General features: G+C 39.8%; 2 protein-coding genes across 4 annotated transcripts in view; both read left to right on the forward strand.

Annotated features, from left to right (window-relative positions):
- Positions 1–12,500, forward strand: part of LOC134074671 (E3 ubiquitin-protein ligase parkin-like) — a gene marked incomplete at its 3' end in the record, with an annotated part of 54,074 nt that overhangs the window by 26,372 nt on the left and 15,202 nt on the right.
- The window catches only part of LOC134074672 (uncharacterized), a 4,720-nt gene continuing 1,803 nt past the window's right edge, over positions 9,584–12,500 (forward strand). Inside the window, exons 1-4 of one of the 3 annotated variants that reach the window (XM_062530479.1) lie at positions 9,584–10,435; positions 10,525–10,584; positions 10,734–10,799; positions 11,896–11,961. In XM_062530479.1, coding sequence (XP_062386463.1) covers positions 9,634–10,435; positions 10,525–10,584; positions 10,734–10,799; positions 11,896–11,961 — 994 coding nt within the window. In that variant the 5' untranslated portion in view covers positions 9,584–9,633. The remainder of the gene's footprint in view (positions 10,436–10,524; positions 10,585–10,733; positions 10,800–11,895; positions 11,962–12,500) is intronic. The other 2 variants (XM_062530480.1, XM_062530481.1) reach the window with 2 other exon arrangements.

Below are 12,500 nucleotides of genomic sequence, written 5' to 3' on the forward strand. Positions count from 1 at the left end.
GGCTTCTGGCCAGGGGGGTAGGGGGTTTAAATGGCCTCGTAAGCTTTATGTTCAGCGCATACAAATGTTGACACGTTTTCACAATATATCGTGTTGGTTAAGCTAATGAGTGATTTGCCTCTAATTGTGTAGGCTTCATCCTTTGGCAGCGTAGCCTATGTCTTGTACTTTGTTTTTGTATTTTTCGGTCGTGATTCTCTTCATTCGGATCAATGTTTCGTAGCCACGTCTTTTTTGGTAATGATAAAGTTAATATTATGTCTACCAGGGGTCCCTCATTTGGGGTTTTGGTTTGAGCTTCAAAACATTGCTTAGTTGGTCAACATGGCATATGCATTGTCATTTAGTATCTGAGCATAAGGTGGAAGATTAAGCAAAGCATGATTACATCAGGGAAATGTTATGTGAATGTTATGAGAGCATAGAACTCAATTGAAACAGTTTGAACATCCATGGTATTAATGGGTTTCATCAGGTCCCTTTCCACAGGTGTAGTAATCAAGCACCATGCAATCTGCATTGATAATCAATGCTTGATTTTATACACCTGTGGAAAGGGACCTGATGAAACCCATGAATTAGAGAGATGGAAAAGTGGTCATGTTTTGGTGTTTACATTTTTGTTCTTAATTTCCTTTAAGTCATGCCATGGATAACTACTCCCCTTCAGGATGCCACTAATCACATCCTTGCAGGAAGAGACAAGAATGCAATGTTAGAAATCAAATATATTAATCCAGTTAAAGGTGAGTGACTTTGATGCACTGTAGGCTAGACTGAGGGGTTACACTACTCTGGTTAGCACCATACTAAGCTCAATCTTTTAAGATTGAACATTAATATGGGTAGTCTGCGCTTTATTTCTACTGCACAAGAGGCGTGATCAATGGGCATCATTCAAATGACTCTAGTCCTTCAACCAATCAGACCCAATCTGGTACATCTTTTGGATAAGCTAGTTTGTGATTCGACCCAAAGGTTGTGGACAGGAAGCAGGGGAGATGGATGTGCAGGTTTCCAGCCTGAGCTGCTGGGCGAAATCCAAATTTGCCGGCAGGTCAGGCAGGGTTCCCCCAGCCTAAGGTTACACGCAACAGGTTCTTGAATCGATATTGTCACCAGTGGTTTTCAGTCTATGACTATTAATTGTACATCAATATAAATTAATAAAGTTGTTAATAGTGTTTCAATAATATTTTAGTTAACAGTGGGATTAATGTATTCATTATTCTACATGTAGAACTACAAGCAATGTAGCTTAGATGTATAATGTAGCACAACCTTGTATTGTAGCAATTTATTGGCACAATTACATTTTCTGCGATTATTTGCAGTGCTGAGTTGTATCCAATAGATAGTCTGCTACCCTTGTGTCTCTAATAATGTTGTGTCTGCAGGTCGTGGTATCTTCACTTCAGCTGTTTTCAATCAAGGAGACTTTGTGGTGGAGTATAGAGGGGAGCTCATTGATGCAGCTGAAGCTGAACATAGGCGTAAGCTGTACCACAGTGCATGTTCAATCTTCATGTTTGACTTCAAATGGAAGCGGAAGACATGGTGGTAGGTTCAGAATGACTAATATGTTTAGATTTCTATAGTGAGAAGTCAGGATTTCTGAAGTGAAGACCTCATGTTGCAATTAACTGTGCGTTGAACAGCTACTGTAATAGTTGTATTGGATGTTGCCATTAGTGTAGTTGCTTACAAATTAAAGTACAATTAAAAATAATTTGTCACTATAAACGTCTGTTTAGTGCATGATGTTTGTTAATTTGCAGTATTGATGGAGCACTTGAAGATGGATCATTTGGACGACTGGTAAACGATGAGCACAAGTCACCAAATTGCAGAATGAAGTTGATTGAAGCAGGAGGGAAGCCACATATGTGCCTTTTTGCACTGAAGGAAATTGTGTCCGGAACTGAAATCACCTATGACTATGGTGGGAAGGAATGGCCCTGGCGCAAAAAGGTGGGTCATTTTGATTTCTTTCCCCCCTATGAATTGGAGTCAATATAGCCTATATTTTGACATCTTGATAACAATGAAATCATCTCTGTCTTAAAAGCCACTGTGTGTTAAGCTGTCAGTTTCATGATGCCACTGAAATTACACAATACCCATCACTAGCTAGTGCCAACAATTATAACCAAGAAATAGAAGTCTCTTCTTGGTGATATTCAGTCTGGTTTTCGGTCAATCTTGTAATCTTGAATTTGCATAACTCGCCCAGGTGATGCCAGCTAGTTTATCTGTTTACGTTGTCCTGTATGTTTTGTAGGTTCCCCTTACTGTTACAAGCACTGCTGCTCAAGAGTCTATTAAAGACAGTTTCCAAGACCAAATCATGTCATCCACAGTCTTTATTGAAGGTCAGTGGCTGTTTGACTTAATATTTTATCTAGTTGTCAATGGTGTGCTGTAGATGAGGGAGAAACATTTATGCCACTTATTGCCATCTTAACTGAGATGGTTTTACTTAGTTATGGTGGACATATAAACCTATTGTTTCCCAGTGAACCATGTGAACCAGTGATGGTGTGGTTGCTTCTAGAGTGAAGCTCAACCCCACCCTCCCTGGCCTTCCTCATATATTTTTTCTGTATTCTACAGAGACCAGAGAGAGACCAGAAGTCCAGTCCTGCAATATGACACCAGGCAGTTCAGCTTGTGAGGTTAGGTTGAATACAGTTGTCTTTCAAAGCAATAAGTTCTATCAGAGACGGTTTATAAAGCGAGACGAGTCATATGAGGGTCAATCCTGGTGTCCCTGTGACGTAGTGCCACTCCCATTTAGGAGGCAAACGGGAGAAATAAACCTTATCTCGGATTATGACCATTCCCTTAGCCCTACATTCAGCAATGCAAGTAACGAACCCATATTCTACAAGGCACACGTCTTTCTAACATTCCCACATTGAAATCGTATTTTCCAGCGTGATAAATACATAGAAAAATAACTTTGTTCATGACCTGTCCCTCCTGACCTGACCTGTCTCCGCTAATTGCGCAGGCCACCTGTTATCAACGGCACACTGCTTCTGCTGCTTCTACACTGGTCTACTCGTCACTGATCACGCCCAGATAGGAGGCGGAAGTGGGCCCCATTTCATTCCATTGAAAACCCCCTTTATGATTCATCTTCCTTACTATACGATCTTTGGTTCTGTTGTTTTACAATGAGAGCACAGTAAAATATAGTGAATTATTTGTAAATAACAATTCTTCCACAAAATATATTTTCTCTAGCTGAATTGTTAGCAAGTAATTCATAAATGCAGACAGCATAGCTTTTCTAATGGTGTACTAATATAGAACAAAATGCAGCCAGAAATGTGTTATTGTGGGAATTTTACAAGAGGATGCTGAATGACAATACATTTAATTGAATTGAATATTTGTGTAAAACTCACATATGCATTTTTATGTTTAACTTGTTTAGACACAGCTCAGTGGTGCAAGCTTCCCTTCTGGCCAACACTCCATTGCAGAGCTTGGTGACGATGCCCATGACTTGGAAGCCAATGTTTTCTCTTCAGACTTATACAGAGGTGAGTCCTTGCTTGAATTAGCAATGTTTGGTTAATACTGGGGTCTTGCAAAGTTCTGCGCCTTCATATCCTGTGTTCTCTTCAACAGATGCAGAATTGAGAGCAGAGTGTCAGTCATTTATTCCCACACCAGACAGCCCTGCACATGAGGTTAGTTTGAATTCAGCTGTTTATTTTGGGATGTATGAATGTTTAGAAATTATTGTAGTTTTGTAAGGGACATTTTTATCAATGAATTACGAATCTGAAATCTTTGTCGGGACAGATAGTCGTCACTTAACACTGTTGCCCTGGCTACATCATTTTGAGTGTCATGAACTTAAAGGAACACTTCACCATTTTTTCATATTAAACTACGTTATTCCCTTGATTAAGACGAGTTGATGCATACCTCTCACGTTTCAATGCGTGCACTCACTGGCCTTGGCACGCGGCGCAACTTTGATAGCACTTAGCTTGCCCAGTTCATTCATTAGGATCCAAACAGAGATGAAGTTGGAAGCGACCAAACACCTCCATGTTTTCCCTATTAAAATGCAGTTACACGAGTAGTCACATGACTAAGTATGGTGAGACAAAATAAAACGTGGTGCATTTCTAAGCAGGTAAGAGGGGTAACTATATTGTGTGGTGCAGTAATATCCTCACTCTTGCACTTTCAGTTTCACTTTGAAGTGAGGATATTACTGGGCCGAGTCTAAGGTCCCTATTGTTATTCCGCCACACAATATAGTTATCCCTTTTGCCTGCTTAGAAATGCACCACGTTTAATTTTGTCTCACTATACTTGGTCGTGTGACTACCCGTGTAACTATATTTTAATAGGGAAAGTGAGAGGTATGTATCAACTCGTCTTAGTTAAGGGAATAGCGTAGTTTTATGAAAAAACGGTGAAGTGTTCTTTTAAAGGTTTGAGTGAGGGTGTCCTTTTAATGTGTAATGGACTGTACCAGTTTATGCCTGTTCATCTTTGTATATTGCTGTCCTTTTTTTAGGTGCACTGTGTCAGGGGCCAGTGTAGCACTTCGACTGCAAAAGAGGGGATTGGAGAAGTTAGTGTCCAGCCGCAGGAGGTGTCACCCCCTGTGTTCTCAACAGACTTTGCCAGTGGTCAGTTATAGTTTTGAATAAATGTTGTTAACTTCTGGCAATGCATGTCATGCTTGCTAAAGATCTGCAGCATGAAAAACATGTGGCAATATCAGGCCATTTTTAGTGAGGGATGTGAGTCGGGAATGTTATGGCTATATGTGGTTTTATGACTTGAGGAAAGTTAAGCACTGAATCTCCCTGTGTTCTCTTGTACAGAGACCAAATCGATATTGGAATGCCAATCATCCAGATCCACACCAAACGACTCTGCATGTGAGGTGAGTTTGAATTTATCTGTACTTTGAAATTGACCAATGATTGAAGTACTGTGATGTTCCATGGAACACAATTTTCAATGTTTTAGTAAGCTTCTTGAAGCTACAGTAGAAATGCAGTCTATTCAGTACGGATGGTCTTTACTAACCATGATGTCCCCCCAACACTGGTGCTTTTCTGAGTGTGCCATACACTGGGAGTTCAATAGTGGAAATGCCTTCTATTCAGTATGGATGGTCTTTACTAACCATGGTGTCCTCCTAACACTGGTGCTTTTCTGAGTGTGCCATACACTGGGAGTTCAATAGTGGAAATGCCTTCTATTCAGTATGGATGGTCTTTACTAACCATGGTGTCCTCCTAACACTGGTGCTTTTCTGAGTGTGCCATACACTGGGAGTTCAATAGTGGAAATGCCTTCTATTCAGTATGGATGGTCTTTACTAACCATGGTGTCCTCCTAACACTGGTGTTTTTCTGAGTGTGCCATACACTGGGGGTGCCTCTCATTTGGCTTATATACGTCCTCCCTTCCGCCTTGATCCTCATTGATCTACATAAAGAATGATGGGGCGGCAGCAATGGGATAGTCTATCCGGTTTTAGTTATAGATCAGTGGGAACGCCCCTCGAGCATCGAGGATCGAGGAGAGATGTTGAGAGGCACCCTGGGAGTTCAATAGTGGAAGTCTGAGTGTTTGTCCTTCAGACTGTTAATGACATCCACAATGTCCTTGCATACCATGAGTTTGTCTGTGTAACAAACACATGCACAGATTTTTACCCTTTTTCACAAAATTACTTTAGTTTATTAGAATTGTTTTTACTTTTGTTGCTTTACTTAAATAGATTTCTTAAAAATCTTAAATAGTTCATTAACATATTTCCTTGCTGTTTGCGGTTATGTAGTTCTGTGGCTAGGAAGAAGAGAATAATCAGCTTTATTGCACCTATCAGTTAGTTACTCACTGTTTCGCTAGTGGCCTGTATTGTGTAAACACAGGGCACAGTTTCAGTTTTTTTTTTTTTTTTAAACGTCAGAGTTTCAAGTATATGCATATATGTTTCTTGTGTGTGTGTGATGAGTGACATCCCAACAGTTAGCCAAACAGGAAGTCAGGAATTGAATAGATATGTTTCACTATAATATCTCAAAAAGTAACTTCTTTCCCCCTATTTATCTCTCCTGATGGATTTGTAGAAAATGTTGTGTGAAAGTAACAGCCAATTTTTTTTATTTGTTTTTTAATTCATGATATAATTTGTATGTGTAAATGTTAACATTTATTTCATGTTTCACAACATTTTTGCCACAGTGTACAATTCATCAGCTGGTTTTTGAAATGGTGAGAATTGACGAATGCTGGATATGTCATTCACCTTTGACATCTATCAGATGGTGCGGTCTAAGATGCAAACGTAAGTGTGTTTTTCATCTTCTCCCAATTAATGCATTTCTCAGTATGCCATAAATAGTTTAATTTCATGCCATGAGTCCGTTCCAGTCTCACAACTATAAAGCATAAAACCATGTTGATTGAATGTTTTATCATTTCAAACCATTGCGGTTGAGAACACTGGAGTGGCAGATACAATGACGTACCAAGTGAGGGAGTTTGCAAGCGGAGGCACGTGGCAGAGAACAGTGAGCATACGTGCAAACTAGTCACCTTTTGGCAAAATGTACCGTTTTGGAATCAAAATAGGCCATTTGCGTAGGCTGGGTAAACCCTGACCTGCCGGCAATTTGGATTTCGCCCTGCAGCTCAGGTTGGAAACCTGCACATCTATCTCTTCTGCTTCCTGTCCACATCTTCTGGATCCAGTCACAAACTAGCTTATCCAAAAGGCACACTCAGATCGTTGATCTTTACACTTTTGGATAGTCCTTCAACCAATCAGTCATCTGAACTATGCCCATTGACCACGCCTCTTATGCAGTAGAAATGCAGTGCAGACTCCCCAGACTAATGTTCAATCTTAAAAGATTGAGTTTAGTATGGTGATAGCCAAACTAGCTACAACCTTAAATGCACGCAAATGTATCGCTCTTTCATCCAGTACGCTGCAGCTCGGTGACATGCATTTTTCATGGACTTGGTTTGATGCGCTGTGTGAACATGGAGCAATGTTTATCATCCTTTGCCAACATTTTTAAAGATTAGCTTGGCAGAAAAGCATAATACACCAACTTTTCATTATGTCTCAGTGAGTGTCAACACAAGCAAAATGCCCTCAAGTCCGTTATGTAATTACACATATGCTCATAAACTTTGAAGATGAAGTTAAACCTTCATCGAACATGTACATTTCTTAGAATGTCTATATACTCGAAATGCCTGTCCAATATAGCCTGGCTTGCGCCTACCACTTCTCAAATGAGACGTGGTCTGGCAACCAGAAGTACATTTTCTCGTATTTGAAAAAATGCCCAGTTCCGTTCATTGGGCGCTACGGATGTCTATCAAATGTGCATAGCTCCTCATCGTCTTGCTTTACCCCCTCTTCTGTGATTGGTCCCCTATCTCAGGCGAAAATTAGGGCAGTAGCTTCCAGACTGTCTAAGCAGCGTGAATCAAATCACTGCGCAAGGCAGGATGGGAACACTCAGGCCATGTCCAATAAGCATCTACAAGTGTTTTTTTTTTTTCTAACATTTTCTAAATTTGTGCCGTCCAATAAGTCACTGGGCCTATCTTTACGCATCTGAGTTGATAATAGATCGAGTGGGCTTTTCAAGTCGCCTTTGAATTTAGAATGTAGTGGTCATGATGAACAAAAACTTTAGGCCTAATAAATCCAGACCTAATTCAATAGATCCACCAAGCAATTGGCAATCCAAATGATTCTAGTTGTCTCCACAGCTTTTAAATTACTTTCCTTTTATTCCCACAAGCCTTCTTAGTTAATGTAGGATAAACATTTCAGCATTTCTGTTCTTCCATTCTGCCAGAAGTCTTTGGGCCAAGAATGCATTTTGAAACATGGCCTATATGGCCTCACACCTTGCACATTACACGTTACAAAAATAATCGGTCTTTGATCAGGTCAGGCTACTAATGTATCTGTTTTACAGTAACGATGCTTTATATTCAGGATCTCAAGTATCTTAATTGTTAGGACGATGCCATATGATCAATCTAATGTGTGATGTGTGGGATCACAACATGCATTTTTAACTTTGAATGAGTAATGTACATGCTCTGCCACTCCAGTGAATTCTACCTTAATGGTGGAAACCTGTGTCCTTTTTGTCTAAATTGAATTTTAAAACTGTGCATTTGTACTTAATAGTTCATTTTGTTCACATTTCTTGATTTTATATGTTTCGAAAGTGTGAAGCTGTTTGCATTTAATAAGAAAATGAGTATGTGATTAGTCAGCATGGGAAACTGCTCAATTGTTGTCTAACACTGTGGTTTGCCTAATTTTGTCTATGAAGAATGCTGTGGTGTGTGGCATAGAAACTGCCTCCAGAAATCCTCAGAAGACTGGGATATAGATGTAAGTGTACATTGAAGTATATATCGATATAATGAGTTGTTTTTTTAAATTCATTCATTTCATTCCATTCATTTCATTCTACTTTACAGGATGATGTAACATCAGCATCTGATGATGAGTACATCCCAGAGTCTGTATCGGATTCAGAAAGCTCAGGGACAGAGTTGAGTGTTGAGTTGCCTGAACCATCCAAAACGTCCCATACCACTAACATGCCTGATTTAGGCGATACTTTTGCTGAACAAGAACACATGAATACACAGGATATCTGTAAGAATTTCCTGGTGGATGTAGAAACTATCGGTGATCTCCAAAGTGACCCCAAACCAGAACCAGAAAGCTCAGAGTCAAACATGCAGAAAACAGTGAGTACCGAAAAGGGTACGGTGGATGTTCTTAGCCAAAGTAAATCCCCAACCAAATCAGGAAAACTCCTTAAAAGCCATGTCAATTATTGTTTCCTATGTGGAAAACCTCAAACAAACTTTGCACGTCATCTCGAGAGGCATGCACATGAAAATGCTGAAATTGCTCAGGCACTCCAGTTCCCCAAATCATCAAAGGACAGAAAGGTTCTTCTTGAAAAATTCCGAAACCTTGGCAACTTCAAGCATAACTCAGTCGTTAAAACCACAGGATCAGGCTGTCTTAAAGTGAAAAGGAGTTCCAAACAGAGCAGCAGCTCTGAGACGTATGATTACTGCTTGTACTGTAAGGGTATGATATCCAGAAAAGAACTTTCTCGACATATGAAAAGATGTGCTCTGAGACCCGAGAATAATGTTGAAGAGGGACCCAAGTTGAGAGAGAGAGTCTTTGGCATAGCATCTGCTCAATCTACAATGTCCCAGCCAATCTCAAGTGAACTTTGGTCAGTGCTGGGCAAAATGCACAAGGATGCAGTGTCCTCTGCAGTAAGGAATGATCATTATCTCATGCAGTTTGCCCAGTCCCTCTTTAATAAACATGGGAGTGACAGATCAAAGCATGAGTATATAAGACAGAAAGTAAGGGAACTTGGGAGATTACTTGTGACTTTGCGCCACACAACTAGAATCCATAACATGGAAGAGGCAATAAAACCAGGCAACTTCTTCATTCTTACTAGTGCCGTCAAGAGAGTTTCTGGTTTTGATCACCAAAACAACACATTCAAAGCCCCAAGTTTGGCCCTGAAAATTGGGCATTCTCTCAGAAAGATAAGTGACCTCATGATGTGTCGTGCCCTCATGGAAGAGGACCAAGAGGGGATCGATTCCATCAAGAGGTTTCATACACTTCAGAAAACAAAGTGGTCTGAATTAGTTTCCCATTCTGCCTTATCAAACCTGAGCGAGGCCAAATGCAACAAGAGCACCAGGCTTCCACTGGCCAAAGACGTTCAGAAGATACAGTTACATCTTGGTCAGCAAGTGGAATTGGCTAAGGAGAAACTAGCCGATAATCCAGGTGAAGTGGCGCGAATGACTGTAAAAAATGTTGAAGATCGTGACATGTCACAACTTAACGATGACATAAGCACTGGGCTTACAGAAGTTGAGAGGAGACTTTGCAAACAATTCGCCAGAGTGGAATTGAGGGGGGAAAAAGGACGAAATGTTGCGGTGATCCTGACTCCTGATATGACCGCTAACCTGTCACCCCTCATTAGTAAGAGGAAAGAGTGTGGAGTTACTGAAAACAACGATTACCTCTTCGCTGTTCCTTGTAGTCTTGGTCACTACAGAGGGCAGTTTGGTCAATTTGCAGATGCTTGTGGAGCCGAAGATCCTCAAAACCTCAGATCAACTAACCTTCGCAAACAGATCGCCACAATAAGCCAAGTCATGAACTTGAAAGATAATGAACTGGACCAGCTGGCCGATTTTCTCGGCCATGACATTAGGGTGCATATAGAGTACTATCGACTGCCCCAATCAACAATTCAGCTGGCTAAGATCTCAAAACTGCTTATGGCTATGGAGAAGGGAAGTGTGAAGGATATTCAAGGAAAATCTCTTGATGGAATCGGTGGTATGCATCATTTACATTTTGTTGAATATACCTGGTGTATGTGTATATGGTTGATGGTGTAATAACATTTTTACATTGTCATTTAATAGATGACACAGAAGATATGGATACAGGATCACAGCAACTCCCCGATGTTTCCACTCTGCAAGGTAATGTTCAAATGGGGTCCCAAAATGCGGATTTTGTAATTCTATAAGTGAAATATTTGAAATTGGCTTCAAATGTGTAAACTTTTTATTGCCTACCCTCCTTGCTGTGTAGTTGATGCCATTGTTTTTTTGTTTTGTTTTGTTGTTAGACAATGAAGAAATATTGGCTTCTGGCACTTTTGGATCGCCTCACCTCTCCGAGACCGCAGCTCAAGGTATAATCTCAATAATGGACCCAAAGTTTGCCCAACATATCTCATGTAATGAGCTGGGATCTGTGGGTTCATTAGATCAGAGTATATTAAAATTGTTTTAGTCAGGAATTTGCCAGTAGTATGTTTGTTAGAAACTTTGTTAGAAGCATAACTTCTTTTAATTTCTCTTCATTGTGACACATATGCTTTATGGTTAGTATTTTGTATTGGTGAAATATTTAAAGGAACACTCCACCGTTTTTTCATATTAAACTACGTTATTCCCTTAATTAAGACGAGTTGATACATACCTCTCAGGTTTCAATGCATGCACTCAAAGGCTCTGACGCACGGCGCTACTTTGATAGTACTCTAGGTAACCCAGTTCATTCATTAGGATCCAAACAGAGGTGAAGTTAGAAGCGACCAAACACCTTCATGTTTTCCCTAAATTCCCATTTTTGTATTAAAATACAGTTCCACGAGTAGTCACACGACCAAGTATGGTGAGACAAAATAAAACGTGCATTTCTAAGCAGGTAAGAGGGATAATTATATTGTGTGGCGGAATAACACTTGGGAGTACTTTGACTCGGCGCAGTAATATCATCACTCTTGCACTTTCAGTTTCATTTTGGAGTGAAGATACTACTGCGCAGAGTCGAAGTGCTCCCAATTACTAGTCCGCCACACATTATAGTTCTCCTTCTTACCCACTTAGAAAAGCGCCATGTTTTATTTTGTGTCACTAACTAGTCGTGTAGCTACTCATGTAACTGTATTTTAATAGGGAAAATGTGAAGGTGTTTGGTTGCTTCTAACTTCATCTCTGTTTGGATCCTAATGAATGAACTGGACGCTAAGTGCTATCAAAGTAGCACCGCGCACCAGAGCCAGTGAGTGCACGCATTGAAATGCGAGAGGTATGTATCAACTCGTCTTAGTTAAGGGAATAGCGTAGTTTAATATGAAAAAACGGTGGACTGTTCCTTTAAAATAGGCTTTTTTATACATTAAGATAACAGCCTAATGTTATTTCAAATATTTTCTATTGCCTACCCTCCTTGCTGTGTAGTTGATGCCATTGTTTGTTTTGCCTTTTTTGTCTTGTTTTCAGACAATGAAGTAATGTTGGCTGCTGGAACTTGTGGATCGCCTCACCTCTCTGAGACCGCAGCTCAAGGTATGGTTATGGTTATGGTTATTGCTTTTGCTATTTGGAAGATGCCTTTGTCCAAAGCGACATACAAATAAAAACAATACAATAATTGATTTAACAGCGAACAATTTCAAAAAGTTGGTCAGACTACAGTAGGGAGAATAGCAACATAAACTAAAATATAAATTCAAGCAATAACCTAATGAAAATAAACAATTAATATAGGGTAACAGCAAACAAACAAAGCCATTCAATCAGTCATATTATAACAGGTATAATTTCAATAATGGACCCAACGTTTGCCCAACGTATCTCATGAGCTTGGATTTGTGGGTTCATTAGAGTATATTAAAAAATGTTTTAGTCAGGAATTTGCTACTAGTACGATTGCTATCTTTTTGTCATCTCTCTTCATTGTGACACATATGCTTTGTGATTTAGTATTTTGATGTCTTAAGTAGTTTGCATGATCATTTTAAAACAACAGGGAAGACTTGGCCTGTGTACATCTACATCATTTCCTAGTAAAATTATCACTCAAGGTATTGTTGCAGTCACGCTCT

Source organism: Sardina pilchardus, unplaced genomic scaffold, assembly GCF_963854185.1.
Source record: "Sardina pilchardus unplaced genomic scaffold, fSarPil1.1 HAP1_SCAFFOLD_137, whole genome shotgun sequence".
Classification (NCBI taxonomy): domain Eukaryota; kingdom Metazoa; phylum Chordata; class Actinopteri; order Clupeiformes; family Clupeidae; genus Sardina; species Sardina pilchardus.